Genomic DNA, 16,487 nt, shown 5'->3' with positions numbered 1-16,487 from the left:
TTCCTATCATTTTGAAAGCCTCCCCTCAAATGTTACCTTATTTAGGATTTCATTCATTCATTCATTCATTCATTTGTCATATGTGTTGAAAGCCTACCACATGATAGAGGTTGCTAAGCTTCATCTGTTCATAGCCCCTGTCATATCTCAGTAATTTTTTATAGCACCCTAGGCCAAAAGGAATACCTAACAGTTCCACTGATTAAGTCTAGGTCCAAACAACTCAATAGGTATTTGCATCTTAACGACTTAGTAGCTATTTGAAAAAAAAATATATAGTAGCTTTTATTTCATTCATAAATAACCAGGTTTACCTACTCATGGTAAGTTTGCACTTGTTGAGTACTGCAAAACTTCTTAATGTATGAAATCAGATTGGACAATTGCCACCCTCATCTCTGGTCCCACGTTGATTTCCTCACAGTACTCACTTTTTTTTTTTTTTAAGATTTTATTTATTTATTTTGACAGAGGGAGAGAGAGGGAGACAGCACAAGCAGGGGGAGTGGCAGGCAGAGGGAGAGGGAGAAGCAGGTTCCCCAAGGAGCAGGGAGCCCAATGTGGGGCTCGATCCCAGGACCCTGGGATCATGACCTGAGCTGGAGGTAGATGCTTAATGGACTGAGCTATCCAGGTGCCCCTCACAGTACTTGTTTTTAATCAAAGCTTCAGGAGAACTGGGTTTGTTGCTTATTCACCAACTTAGCAAAGATGTCACAGAAAGGAATATAGCATGATCTAGTAGTTTGCATAGTGCCCAACACATGTCAAGCATTGCTGTGGTTCCTTTGAATATTTAAAATATCCCAGGGCAGACCTGTCAGGTGGCTGTGTTCCCTGACACACTGTTTCAGAAGCCGTTGTTAGACAATTCGTGCTAGACACTGGATGTACACTGGTGAGAAAATCAGACATGGACCTTCCGTGACCTCTTAGCACAGAATTCCCTGCCTGCTCAATTCTGGAAGAGTTCTAGAAGAGATACAGAAATGTGGCTTCCAAACTCTTGTGAAGATTAAGGATGGTGACAAAGAAACAGTTTATAAGTAACACGATATTAGTCTAAACACTTTGAAAGTAAATTTAAAATGCCTACTTAAGATCAAGGGGCCCAGAGTTGAGGTCTAATTTGAATAAGCATGAAGATGTGACCTAAGGAAACCTTTTTGAGGAGTCCCAGGGATGATCTGAGACTTAAATGACCCACTTGAGTGGTTTGCTAGTTGACACCTATTGTTTTTCCCAATAGTATTCTTAGCCTTTCCTTACAGATTGAGAGGGGCCTGCCACTTTCCTACACAGGAGCAGGGACTGTGAAATGGGAAAGGTTGAATGCACTATGTCCTTAGAAATGAAAATAGTCTACTTGGACCAGCTAGAAATAGTAGAAGAAGGTAGCATGGGGGTGCCTGGGTGGCTCAGTTGGTTAAGCATCTGCCTTCGGCTCAAGTCATGATTTCAGGGTTTTGGGATCTAGCCTCGCATTGGGCTCCTTGCTCAGTGAGGAGCTTGTTTCTCCCTCTCCCTCTGCCCCACCCCCTGCTCATGCTTTCTCTCTCTCAAATAAATAAATAAAATCTTAAAAAAAAAAAAAAAAGAAAGTAGCATGACTATGAGAACTAGGCAAACATCATGGGAACTTCCTTTATTGATATCCCCCTGTCTGTAGAGTGATTGACAAGAAAACCATAAAAGCATGTGAGCTGATTTTTCAGGCAATGCAGAAAAATTAGAAAAGCGAGGAGATACTTTCTCCTCCTCAGCCTCGGAGAATAAGAACCTAAAGAAATGTCATATGCGGCACCTATGAAGAATAGAAAAAGAGGGTGAATCTGTGGAGAAGAGGTTCAGAAGAGCCTCAGAAAGCTGTCAGGGATTAAGGACTGACCCTGGACACTTAGCTAACAAGAGACCCTTGAGTTTTTCCAAAACAGGTACTTAAAAGGGGAATATTTAACTTAATTGCCCTGAGCTGCTTAGTTTGAGAAACTGGAATGTGATTATGAAAAGATTCTTTCTTATGAGATTTTTCATTTGTGTTTTGGCAATGTTGCTTCTGTTGTGGCCAAAAGCCAGAAAAAAAAAAAAAAAAGCTTCAAATGATTTGAAGACTTTAGATTCTCATAAAAAACTCAGGGTCAGTTTGATTCTGCAAGCTGTAAAGAATTGGCTCAGGTAACACTGTGGGTTTTAAATAAAGTTAGGTCTGAGTCTTAGCCTACATCTGTCCACGAAAGTGCTCATAATGATAGCAAGGAAATTGTGGGCTGTTTCTGAAGAGCTTTAAGGAAAGGGTAGGCAGACATCTGCTCATGATGCTTTAGGCATTCATCTACTTAGGAGAGTTTGGACCCTTTCCACTATTTTAAAAGCTTTTATAAAGAACCAGAATGGACATTATGGAGATTCTTAAATAACATCATGGTAGTTAAAAAAAAAAATAACCCTGATACACAAGATATCACTACTTTAAAAGGGATAGTAAAGAAAACCAATGAGCTAAAGTATATTTCCATTAAACATTTTTTATACTGTTTCTAAAACAAACTCTGTCAATACCATTTTTTCAAAATTCAAGAACTACAGATTTGATTCTTCTAACCAATCGGCAGTTAAACCTATGTGGCACCTAGTGTTCTCAGTGGAAATAAGGAAATGAACTAGGCAAAATTTTCCACTGAACAATAACTCTGATTCCTAAAGATCATGTCTTCTAGTTGCGTGCACTCTCCCTCGTCGGGGGTTAAAAATATACATACTTTTGTTCATCTTGGTCTCTCTCGGCTCATCTCATCTGTACTCTGGCAGCAGGTCACCCCTAATGCCAGTTTTCTCTATTCCTGCCCCAGTGCACCACTGGACTAAGTCCTAACACCCTTCTCCCCTTGTTCTCTGTCAGATCAAGCTTTTTGGCCTGAGCTGAAGCCCCTCTTTGCCACCTAACAATTCCCTATTTTGCTTTGCTGGCTTCCACTTGATTCCCCCAGTGGCTGTTGTAGATCTTCATGCTCACTTCTTCAAGTTCAACTCACCTCCTTCATTTTCAGCAGGTGACAGAGAAAACTCTACAGGGAAGCTTGAGCCTGTATATCCTGAGCAGCCTCAACTTTTCTTCAAAATCTTTCTAGTTCCTCATCCTTCCTCTCTCAGTTTGCTTCTATTTTCTCAGAGTGAGGCATATGGCCTTTTCCTTTACCAAGATTCCTCTTCCTGTCACCCACTGTGTCCCCTCATCTCATATCATCAATCTCTCCTTTTAGATCAACTTATTTCTCAAGGTTTACTCATTGCAAACAGACCAACTACCCACCTACCTTTATGTGACTCCACAGATGATGAAATACCTCTGTTAATATTTAATAAGAATAGCTTATACCCATCGACTCCATTTTCTCATTGATATTCATTTTTACCCCCTGTTATCTTGATTTTTGTTCCTAGTACACCATATAAACCATTGCCCCAGCAGGCTTTTTTTTTCAGTGTTCAACCTATTGGCAACATTTATCCTACTGAACACCTTTAGGAATCCTTATTTCTTCTGCTACTTCTCTCATGGTGCCTTTTGTGGTTTACCTGGCACTCTTGCTCTTTCTCTCTGAATACAGACATTTACCAAAGTTCTGAGCTTTTTTCCTCTTATGATTCTACATGCTCTACCTAAGGAACTGCTTCCCAATCTTCAAATTTTATACATCTTATTTGTGTTCCTATGGCTCATGCCTTGATCCCTTTCCTGAGATCAAATCCCCATTGCACAGTTGAATATACCACCTACAAATCCAGCCTGCATGTCAAACTCCATAGTGTCCTTAAATCAAATTTCTCATTTCTCTCTCCCAAACTTCCTCCCAATGTTCCTAGTTTTGATGATGGTATCCACCATTCTGAGTATTCATTTAAATTCAGCAAATTTCTATCATGTGCTTAATAGGTGTGAGTCAACAGTTCCAGGCATGGGGGGATAAAGGGGAGAACATGATGCATGAGGTTCCTATCCTCATGGAGTTTACATTCTAGAGTGGGAAAACAGAAAACAAACAAGTAATCAAAGAATATAAATTTTGGTAGAGATTAGTTCTATGAAGAAAGTCAAAGTACTATAAAGGAAGCAAGATTGTTCTGAGAGTTGGGATTGGGCAGTGGGACAAGCACATCAGATAAGATGGTCAAGGAAACCTCTCTGAGGAGGTGGCATTTGAGATGTCTGGAATAAGGAAAATGCCAATCATGTAGCTAGTGAGGAAAGAGCTACTCTAACAGAGGATGGGACAGTACAAGAGCTCTAAATATGTACACACCTCTCTGTTTCCTTAACTCTCACTTCAGTTCATCATTCTAATTTAAATTGCTTGTTAGGTCTTGCAAAAGGACCTTAATTTTTATCTCTTCTGAGATAAAAGCGCTGGTTTAAGTGCTGATTGTGTCTTGCTCCCCATTGATTTCCTGTTCCACAGCATCCCTCATATCATGACAGAATTAATCTTCCTGAAGTGAAAGAAACTATAATATCATCCCCTTGCTCCAAAGCCTCTGGTGATCCCCCAATATTCACTGAAATAATATAAGCTTGGAAGACTAACATTCAAATCTGTTCAAGGTATAACCTCAAAATATTTTTCAGTTCTTTTCTTCCATACTGCTAGGCACAATCCTATCCAAATTCATATGCAGAGCACACCTTAAACATTTCTGCATCCAGAGTTGCCCATCGTGTCCCCTTTACTTGGACTGACTGTCACTCCCTCATACTCATTGTGGATCAGTCACAGCTCTCCTGGTCCTCAAGCTCCATCTAAAACACTTTTTCCTTGATGACCCTTCAGCTGTCTCTCCATTTTTAACCCACAAACAATTTTATCCCTTTCTTCGAGCATTTGTCATACTTTGTGCTAGAATGTGGTTATGTGCACATCTATCTTCTCTCTCTGCATCTCTTACTTTATCACAGATGTTTCCAGATAGTGACGACATGTTATTTTTCCTTGTACTAGTGCAGTGCCTCATACATAGTTGGCATGGAACAGTATTTGTTGAATGAATGAATGAATTTGTCAAATCTGAGTTTGATTAACTAATATTTATTTCACAAGACCCCAGTGGTTTCCCTTTTATCATTCCTTTTATTGGTTCTCAAGGGACTTAGATGTGAAAAGTCAGAAAGCAGAGAAGTACAGAACAGAGTCCCTATTTTGAAATAATCTAGTTAGTTTCAATCTGGCCAATTGATTAAAAGTTTATATTGAGGAACATTAAAATATCTATTTTTTTTACAGTTGCATTGTCACTATAGGGTGAGATGAATAACTCTTACTGAAACACTAATTGATTTCTTGTTCAGGATACATAAAACTGCGTAGCATTATTCAGTTCTTAAAAAAATACATTATCACAATCACAGAAGCTCGATACTTACCACATTACTGCATGTTCTATATCGGATATTTCTTCCCTCACAGCTCCTAGGTGATAAAAAGAAAAACAAACTCATTATTACCTGTGAAAGGCTCAAAATCGAAACTATTTGCTTGTAAAAACAAGTTTCTCTTAATACTAATAAGAGTCTTTCTTTTCTTCTGAGTATCAATGTTCTCAGAGAAGTTCCTATCAAATACTAAACAGCGTTATCTTAAGAAGTTGTGCGTGGAAACGGATTTCTCTATGAGGGAGGAAACTAAGCATTCATTTTGCTTCCAAAAATTTTCAAAATAAGTATTTACAGTTGGTGCTTATTTAGCCAAATAAATATTAATGCAAGGTTTTCTGTAAATGAATCCTGTCTTCCTAATTATTTCAGGTGTAAGACTGAAGAGATATTTCACTGAGAAAATGTAGATCTAGCATAAGGTAAAAATGGGACTTAATATTCAACATGTCTTAAAATTACACATCTAAGGACAGGAAAACTCAGTACTTAAAGAATTATTTTTACTTCTAAAATACATGCTCATTGTAGAGGTTTTGGGATAGGAAGACTACAAAAACAAAATCTCCCAGAGTTGCCTCATCTAAGGATAATCACTATTATTTTGATTTTATTGATTTCTTCTCGGTGTGGAGGAAATCACATCACCTCTACCATTTTGTAGTTTTTTTTTTTTCACTTAAAAATTTTTGGAAGCATTTTCCCACACTGTTAAATAACTTCGAAGACATAGCTTTGAGAGCTACATAATATTCCATTAAATGAGATAACATAATATTTGTAATCATTCTTCCATGACTTGTCATTTAAGTAATTTCCAATTAGGGGTTTGATAAATGATAGTGTGATAAACTATGTCCATGTGTATGTTTTGTTTAAGTTTCTGACTATGGCTGTAGGATAGATAAATTTCTAGAAGGGAAATTACTGGACTAAAGGGAATGAACTTTTATAAGGCTTTTGATAAATATTGCCAAATCGCATTCCATAAAATTGTACCATTCTGTACTCCCATCAGCACTACATGGGAGTTTCCATTTTACTGAATTTCTGTAAACAAAAACAATTTTTGATTAAATATTCAATGATGACACTTAAAGCAAGGACAGCAGTACTCTGCTCTTTGCAAAATGAGTCATACTTTTTACAAAACAAGTAAAAATATAATATAAAATGCTGAGAGAATGATTATACTAATAACTAATAGTTATGAAATCCCAGATACATTTCTAAGTTTGTTATATGTATTAATTTATTTAATCTTTTCAAGAACCCTGGGAGATAGGGTACTATTATTATACCCATTTTGCAGATGAGAAAACTGAAGCTCAGGTAAGTAATTTGTCCAAATCCCACAAGTGTTAAGGAGTAGAGCTGAGATTTGAAGCAAGGCCATCCAGCTTCAGAGCTTACACTCATAATCACGATGATTTACCACCACCTAATTTACTTGTTTGTTCAGCAAATGTCCATTGAGCTCCTATTATGTGCTGGGCAATGCATTTACTTCTGGGAATACAAAGAAGAATGAATATGATTTTGTCCTTGGTATTAAGAAAATGTCGTTATAATTCAGTGTAGGAAAAGCTAGATATTATTTGTATTAGGTCTTGAGGATGTTATCAAAAAGAGAATAGCATCCGAAAATATAATTACACAAAAGCTGTCCTAAAGAAATAGAAAGGTACCAGGCCAGAAGACCTGACTGTGACCAGTTTGACATATTAACATGCATTAACAATAGAATGTGGGAAAGGAAAGGAAGGGCTGGCAGGTGTTACAATCATAGAAAAGAAGAGAATGATGGAGATAGATGGTTGTCAGTGGCCAGGCCAGCAATGTCCCAGGCAAAAGGCCAATGAACTTCATATCCTCCAGGTCCCATTGGCAAGGCTGTTGCTATCATGATATAGATGCCCCATGCTAATTTATCGGATGCCAACAAACGTCTGTTCATCCCAGGAATACCCCTTGTTACTATGCCATGTTGACCAAACAACTTGCCAAGAGTGATCTGGTTTCTCAGGACTGCTGAGAGGCAGACTGTGCTTGTCATGCTGATGTGGGTATTTTGGTCCATATGGTAGTCCTATTTTTCACTGTAGGTTAATAAATAAACTAGCATTCTAGTTTGAAACATTAATCTCATGGGCCAAGTCATTGTGAGTGTACCTCCAAGAAAAGGATTTGTTCTTTGTATGATTGCTGAAAAATACCAGATTTCTGAGTCTAAAAAGATGATGAATAGGCTCCAGTTGATGGTAAATTTGCAAAGTAATGAATTCTACAACCCAGAGGCCTCAGGTAGCATGCCATTTAGACATTGGTCTTGGCTGAATGTGGTAAGTTTTTCAGTTTTAAAATTCTGAGTACATAGGTGACATGGTGTAATGGTCCAGAGTACCCACTTTGAAACCAAAATCCTCTTTCTGGAATCTTGACCTCTTCTGCAGTTTTAATATCTCAGTTTTATCATCTGTAAAATGGGATAATATTACTTATCTCTTGGGATTATCATGAAGATTAACTGAGTTAATATTTGTGAAACACTTCCAAAAGTACCTAGCACACAGTAAGCATTAGGTAGACATTTGATAAATTAATTGCAGAATAGCTATAAAAAGATAATAGATATTGAAAGAGGGTTAAGAGTATGTAGAGAATAAACCACAGGCAAAGGCATAGAGGTATAAAAAGATATGGCTTGGTTTTGCTGGACTTTGGGATTTATATGGGGAACTGTAGATGAGAGAAATACCTTCTAATTTTGAACTTGACAATAGACAAAGGGGAACCACCAAATGTTTTAAAACCAAAGAGATATAATGACTTCTTGCTTTAAAAAAGTGAATTCTGGTGTTAATCATTAAGATCTTAAGGCTCTATGCTTTTCACCTCCTTTTATTTTCCTTTCCTAGCCTTATCCCCGAAAGGAATAATGAAAACAATTCTAAATTAGGAGTTTGAAGATGTAGGTCATAGACTTTGCTCTTCTCCTTGCATAAGCCTCTTGCCCTCTCGGGATCTTACCCTTCTCATCAGTCCAATGTATGTTGGGACTGGTGGGACACCAAGTTGTGATCACTAACTGAGATAATTTACAAAAGCTCTGTTCAAATGCCAAGGGGTTATTATCAAGATATCATTTACTAAAAATCAAACCAAAACAAGCAGAAAAAAACCTGCTTCATTAACTTAAATGAGCCTTTCCCCATATATTTCCAACCACAAACACACATTTTAAAAGCATCCTTGAAAAATAGGAGATTAAGGCACATAATATAAAAGACTGATTTAAATCCTTCCTACTTAGCAAAAACAAAAACAACCACAAAACAAGGAGAAACACTTGCTGCAATTTCCAAAGAATATCCGATAATTGTCTAACACCTCATATTGATTTACAAATAATTTAATTTTTCCCCTGAATTAAGCCTTCCCTTTACTAGATAGTATTACTTTATTTAGTGAGAGCTTATTTCATTTAATTGACTGAAATATGATATTAAAGTGGTAATGCTGGATTTTGGAAAGGTCCTCATTACTGAAAGACATTATAAAATTGTGGATAACAATAGTAATTCTAGCCTTTATTGAGTGTTCTATAGGTATCCAGCCAAGGTTACATATTCTGTGTACATTATCAATAAGCTTCCGACAACTTTGCAAGGTTTTATTATTCCCATTTAATAGATGAGAGAATTGAGAAAAGAGAGAACCAGGGACTGGAACTCAGCTTTATCTAACTCCGGAGCATGTAAAACAATAAAAAAAGGAACAAGATGTGCATAAGGTGTGTAAAATATTGGGGTGCCTGGGTGGTTCAATCATTAAGTGTCTGCCTTTGGCTCAGGTCATGATCCAGGGGCCCTGGGATCAAATCCCGCATCGGGCTCCCTGCTCCGCGGGAACCCTGCTTCTCCCTCTCCCACTCTCCCTGCTTGTGTTCCCCCTCTTGCTCTCTCTCTCTCTAACAAATAACTAAATAAGATCTTTTAAAAAAAAGATGTGTAAAATATTAATACTAGATGAAATCTGGGAAACCAAGCAGAGTTGGCTGGGGGTTAACTGCACCTTATTGTTGCCGTATCAATTTATCAGCTGCTCTTCAGTTCTTAAACTCACTTTTAGTAAGTAAAGGATACCTAGACACACATTGTACATCGGGAACATCTCCAAGAGAACCACACTCCTCTATAAAATGTAACATGAAAGAACTTCAGTGCAGAGAAGCTTTTACTTTTTAAAAGTTCAAATTTATTAAACCTGAATATAAATTTTATTTAATGAAGTGACTTCCACCACAAGGATTTAATTCGTGCCAAGTGTGAATTTCTTCCTCCAAGGCATTTATCTGGGCACAAAACCTCATTTGAGGGTCAAGCAGTAAAAAATATTTTCTTCCTTTCTTTAACAGTTCATTAACATAAAACAGCCAAGCGGTTTCCTTCACATTTAAGCAAAATAAAATTCACCTCTGGGAATGAAATAAAACAGAAATTTCAATCCAAAATGGTTTCCAAAGCAAGTTATAGTCCACTGATAACAGAGATTTTAAGTAAATGCCTCCTTTTGATGTAAACTATAGAAAGTTTCAGGACTGCGTTTAGTGAACTAAGGACTGTACCAATTAAGGACTTGGAACTGGCTCAATATGAAAGAACAAAATAGAAATATTCAAATATATTCCAAACCAGATTTGTAATGGAAAGTTCCTTATTTATTTATTTATTTTAGCACTTTACTCCTAGCTGGTCATTTCTTAATTTTGACTTAATTCCTTCTCTCAAAAATGGAAATCATCTCAATCACAAGCTATTATTTCTGAATTAGTCAGACTTTAATTCACTTATAATGAGATTAGTGCAAGCTTGAGGCACACTTTATTGGTCTCTCATTAACACACAAAAAGCCATCCAAACTCTTCCAATTCTTAAAATCCTGATATCTTAGTTTCAATTACCATAATTTGACAACCATAGAAGAGATGAATTACCATGGAAAATTAAAGCTCTCTTTCCAGGCTTTAGCAACTTGTTGGCCCCCTACTTCCCCACCCTCCCTCTCACATAATTTTAGTCTTTAAAAGAGGGAGGCATATTCAACTATCTCTCACTAAGAATAAAAAAAAATGGATAAAATACATCAATTTTTATCTCAAAATTCTTCTCATTTCTTCCCTAAGCAAACAGATTCTTCTGGGGACATAATCAGAGTCATCCTTGCTGTCAGTAAAGAGTTTCAGGAAAGTATGGTAACTGTGTGTTTAAGACTCTAGGATTTTTTTTTTAACATTTTATTTATTTATTTGAGACAGAGAGAGAGAGAGAGAGAGTACATGAGAGGGGTGAAGGGCAGAGGGAGAAGCAGACTCCCCACTGAGAGGGGAGACCGATTTGGGGCTCGATCCTGGGACTCCGGGATCATGACCTGAGCTGAAGGCAGCTGCTTAACCGACTGAGCCACCCAGGTACCCTAAGACTACAGGATTCTTAAATACTGCTCATGAAGCTTTGCCTTTGATTTCCAAAAAGCAAAGAGCGCTGCTCAGTCAGAACAGGTACTTCTTGGAACACCTGCTGGCTTTCAAATATGGACTCATGGGCAAAGAACTGTAAAATATGATTGTTCATCTGCTTATCTCTCTCTTTTTAGTTATCTGGATGGAAACCATGAGCTCTTCACAAAAGAACAGGTATAAAACCATATCAGCTGTTCAAGCTGATGGAAGGACTCTGGGTCCTTTAGACTGTGGATCCTAAAATGAGCATAGATTAGACAAGATAAGCAGACTTACAGCTGGAACCAGTATTTTGTGTAGTGTTGGTGCATGGTTTTCCTCCCTTACTTCAATTTGAACATTGCAGTATTCACTGGAACTATCTTGCAGGAAGATGTCCCCAAGGAGCCAGTTAAAGCACTTCTACATGTCTGGGATTTTTTTTTTTTTTTTTTTACAAAGACCTCAAGAGAATAACAAATTCTGAGAACACTTAAGAGGACCAAGTGCAAATGCATCATTGGGCTGCTTTTCATTTTCAACAGACACATTACTGTAAGAGGTTCTTTCAAGGAAACAACACTTGATACCAATCAACTTAGTCATTAAGAAGGAAGTTACATGAACCTCTGGACTCTGTGTATAAAGCTATCCTCAGATGCTCACTGTCCTCATCCACAGGTCAAACCTGATGATAAAAACCTAGGATTTAGAAGAACTGGAGTCTGTGCATCACAGATGGGTAGTGGTGATCTTGCCTTGCATGTGGGAGAAAAAGGAGTTAGAGGACATGTTAGTGGTGGGTGTCCTAAATCCCATGTTCTCTTCTTTCCTTTAGCTCTGTTTCACTCTTTTGCTTAAGAAAAGTAAGTCTTTAATGTTCTGCATTTTAGTCCATGTTTAAATAATTATCATTTAATTCTAATTTAGAATGTCTTTCATGAGAATCAAAATGAACCTGGTTCATTTGGAAACTTTATGTGTGTGGGGCTTGGTCCCAGCAAGAGGAGCAAGTTCAGCACCACCCCTTCTTCAGAAAGTATCTACCTAAGAACAGAATAGAATGGTAGTTATCAGGGACTGGGTGTGTGTGTGTGTGTGTGTGTGTAGGAATTGGGGAGATGTAGTTTAAGGGTACAAACTTACAACCAGTAGATAAATAAGTCTTGGAAATCTAATGCACAGCATAGTGATTATAGATAAAAACACTGTATCATAAACTTCAAAGTTTCTAAGAGAGATCTTAATTGTTCCCACCACAGAAAAGAAATGATAACTATGTGACATGTTAGAGGTGTTAGCTAATACAAAAGTGGCAATCATATTGCAATATGTAGATGCATCAAATCAACATGTTGTACGCCTTAAAATTTTTATTATATATCTTACAAGGGGTTAATATCCAAAATATATGAAGAAATTATACAACTCAACATCAAAAAGAAGACAGAAAGAAAAAAAAAAAAAACCATTCTGACTAAAACATGGGCAGAGAACCTGAATAGACGTTTTTCCAAAGAAGACATCCAGATGGCCAACAGACACATGAAAAGATGCTCAACATCACTCATTAGCAGAAAAATGCAAATCAAAACCGCAATGAGATATCACCTCACAATAATCAGAACGGCTAAAATAAAAAAGCTAAGAAATAACAAGTATTGGTGAGAGTGTGGAGAAAAAAGAACCCTTGTGCACTGTTGGTGGGAATGTAATTGGTGCAGCCACTGTGGAAAATAGTAGGAAGTTTCCTCAAAAAATTAAAAATAGAAATACCGTATGATCCAATAATTCCACTACTGGGTATTTACTCAAAGAAAATGAAAACACTAATTTGAAAAGATATAGGCATTCCTATGTTTTTTTGCAGCATTATTTACAATAGCCAAGATACAGAAGCATCCTAAGTGTCCACTGACTGGTGAATGGATAAAGAAGATGTGAGATATATATATATATATATATATATATATGCATGCAATGGAATATTATGCAGTCATAACAAAGGATGAGATCTTGCTATTTGGAACAACATGGATGGACCTAGAAGGTATTATGTTAAGAAAAATAAGTCAGACTGAGAAGAGCAAATACCATATGATTTCACTCATATGTGGAATCTAAAAAACAAAACAAATGAATAAACAAACAAATAATAGAAGCAGACCTACAAATACAGAGAATAAGCTGATGATTGCAAAGAGAAGGGGGGCTAGGGGATGAGAAAAATGGGGAAAAAACCACCAAATCAACACATTGTATATCTTGAACCTATACAATGTTATATGTCAATTATATCTCAATAAAAAAAGTATCTACAGATAACCATGTTTATATTATATATTCATTTAATACTATATCTCTGAATAATTGGAGATGTCCTAGTATGCATCCTCAGTGAGTGCTTTATTAACATTAATAGATTTGAAATATTTTTTTTTGAGAGAGAGAGAACGAGCAAGAGTGGGGGAGGGGCAGAGGAGAGGGAGAGAGAGACTCTCAAGCCCTGATTCACAACCCTGACATCATGACCTAGGCCAAAATCAAGAGTCAGACACTTAACTTACTGAGCCACTCAGGCACCCCTACATTTGAAATATTTTTTTTTTAAAGATTTTATTTATTTATTTGAGAGAGAGAGAATGAGAGACAGAGAGCATGAGAAGGAGGAGGGTCAGAGGGAGAAGCAGACTCCCTGCCGAGCAGGGAGCCCGATGTGGGACTTGATCCCAGGACTCCAGGATCATGACCTGAGCCGAAGGCAGTCGCTCAACCAACTGAGCCACCCAGGCGCCCCATTTGAAATATTTTTAACAAACATTTAATGAGTACATGTTTACTCCGGACAAAGACTTTGAATCTCTCTCTACCCACCTCCAACAGCCATGAGCTCCCAGACAACCACCTATCTCTCTCTTTTTTTTTAAAGATTTTATTTATTTATTTGACAGAGAGAGACACAGTGAGAGAGGGAACACAAGCAGGGCGAGTGGGAGAGGGAGAAGCAGGCTTCCCACCGAGCAGGGAGCCCGATGCAGGGCTCGATCCCAGAACCCTGGGACCATGACCTGAGCTGAAGGCAGACAATTAACGACTGAGCCACCCAGGTGCTCCAACCACCTATCTCAAGTAATAAGAAACTTGTTTACAAGATTCTCCATAACAAGTAATGTTTAGGGCACCTGGGTGGCTTAGTCGGTAAAGCATCTGCCTTTGGCTCAGATCATAATCTCAGGGTCCCGGGATTGAGCTCCACATAGGGTTCCCTGCTTAGCAGGGAGTCTGCTTCTCCCTCTCCCTCTGCTCCCTACCCACATGCTTGTGCTCAGTCTCTCTCTCAAATAAATAAACATAATCTTAAAAAACAAACAAGCAATGCTTAATCTGGTGACACTTGCCAATGAAAAACCGATCTTAAACATTAAACGGTGTCTTTGACCTTCTTTGTGGCAAACTTCAATGTTTTTCCTCCTTGAGGTTAAACCTCCTTCCTTCAACAAAGTCACCAAAATTCTAGAAATAATGCATCTGCAACACGTACAACCAGCAACGGAAAAGTACCCTTGAAACAAGGGAAAGAGAGGTCTTTGGTGCTATGGAACTTTCAAATGCATGCATAAAAAATATCTCTTCTTTTAGGCATTTATTTGAAAGGTCCCACATTCATGCAGAATGCCCTATTCATTCTGGACTGCCTCTTTTTCATGTGATGCATCACGTGCCTTGAACAGATTAACGCTAAGGGAGAGATTTATTTTTTTTTCTGAGTAGATAGATATACAAGCCAAACTATTATGACAACTTGATAAATGTAGCTTTTGAAAACGCTTTCTGTCGTAATAATACAACAAACAACAAGGAGGCATGCTGCCAGGCATCATCCATCAGTAGGTGAGCTGGCTGGGAACAGACACAGCCCTAATGTCACACTAGCTCTTCTCAATCTGCCAGAGGTTCTAACGTGGCCAAAGAAGCCAAAAGAACAGTTGGCCTAAAAGCTGCATTTTCAAAGCAATTTTAAACAGGACGGGGGGTAGCAGAGGCCCAAATTTTAAAAGTGCCATAAATCGAGGCCTTGACTTAAAAGTGTTTCTTTGGCATAGGTAACATATTTTTATAACCTTAGTTTTATAATTCAACACTTCTGCTCTATACTAATCTCTCATTATAAAAACATTCTGAATTTTGTACCAGCTTGGAGACCCTGGTTCATGTATACAGAGAGGGTTACTAAAACTTCATGTAGAGAACAAATTCAATATGAATGGAAATGATGTAGGTTTGGAGAAGACATTCTGAGAAGACATTCCTTCTGCTTGTTTGATCTTTTCTCTACCATAGGAAACTCAGGAAATCTCTCTAACTTTTACAGATTCTCTAGCAGCAGCTAAGAGGCTGCAGAGCTGTTAAATTAAAATTTAGACTCACGTGAGGATACTGTAGACTGAATTTTGGAGTTTGTCCTCTGAGTTTCAAATTGGTTTATTTGCTATTATGAGTATTTGGTATGTTCCAAATTACAACTGGAAAAATCCCTGCCAAGTTTTTTTCCCAAACAAGTATGATTTTACATATCTCTGCCTATTCTTCAAAGATAGACATGCTACAACAGGCATTTCATTCCCACAAATATGGGCTGAGGTTATGAAAATGAGGAGTAGCCTCATGCGATCAAAAAAGCAAAAAGCAAGAACAATGACAATGTAAACCATAATGATCACGCCCAACTTCTAATGAAGCCAGAAACAGCTCCAAGCATACTTCTCCAAAAATCTAATGAGAAAATGTACAGTAAGCAGTCTGACAGGGAAAATGAGCCCTCGTGCAGAGTTTCTGGCTGACAAGCTTTTGTATCATGCTTTAAGATTTATAGTCACTTTGCACCTCTCTTGAGCTTCCAATCTGAACTAGTACTATGCAAGGCACTGGGAAAGACAGGAAAATGATGATCTTTCTGACTCTTTCGAAGTTATAATTTCATTGGAAAAAATCCACACCGGTCCACATAAAACACACAACAGTCTACTTCATAGTCAACAACTAGTGGGTGTGGTCTGGATACTAAATACAAAAGGAGTTGGAGAGAGAAGTATTTAAGAAGATAGTATCTTAGGTGTGATGTCCCATATGGGCCCATGTATCCCAAGAGTGTGATGGGAGAAAGGGTTACTCAGAAACAGCCCTACAGCAGGTTCCTGGCCCTAATATTCTATTCAGTAAATTCATCCAACATTGAATTGGGCAGGTACCTACTCTGTGCAAGGCAGGAAGATATAAAGACAAGCAAGATAAAACCTGTGCCCATAAGCTGATCGTAGGTATAGTGGGAGAGAGGGCCATACATATAACTATAACACGGGCCAGTTTATAGAAAGGTAACTCAAAGCATTGTGAACAAAAATGACTTTTAAGTACAGCAAAGTGAGACTAAGGGACATTGCATAGGATGCAACTTAAAATAACATTAAGAATTCTGCTAGCTGGGCATGGGTGTGGAGGGACGGTAGGTAAGAGGTTCGCTAGAAGAAGAGGCCAAGAGATGAAAAACAATGTGGTCAGCAT

The 16,487-nt window shown here is 37.8% G+C and overlaps 1 protein-coding gene across 2 annotated transcripts in view; it reads right to left on the bottom strand.

The window, feature by feature from the left end:
• The window catches only part of ADAMTSL1 (ADAMTS like 1), a 939,419-nt gene that overhangs the window by 340,834 nt on the left and 582,098 nt on the right, over nt 1-16,487 (bottom strand). For both annotated transcript variants that reach the window (XM_064579938.1, XM_064579939.1), the window contains one exon: nt 5,417-5,462. In XM_064579938.1, coding sequence (XP_064436008.1) covers nt 5,417-5,462 — 46 coding nt within the window. The remainder of the gene's footprint in view (nt 1-5,416; nt 5,463-16,487) is intronic.

This window comes from Mirounga angustirostris, unplaced genomic scaffold (assembly GCF_029215605.1).
Source record: "Mirounga angustirostris isolate CCGP_5_RB_7025 unplaced genomic scaffold, mMirAng1.0.hap1 SCAF_15, whole genome shotgun sequence".
NCBI classification, from domain to species: Eukaryota; Metazoa; Chordata; class Mammalia; order Carnivora; family Phocidae; genus Mirounga; species Mirounga angustirostris.
This window is presented reverse-complemented; position numbering and strand designations above follow the sequence as displayed.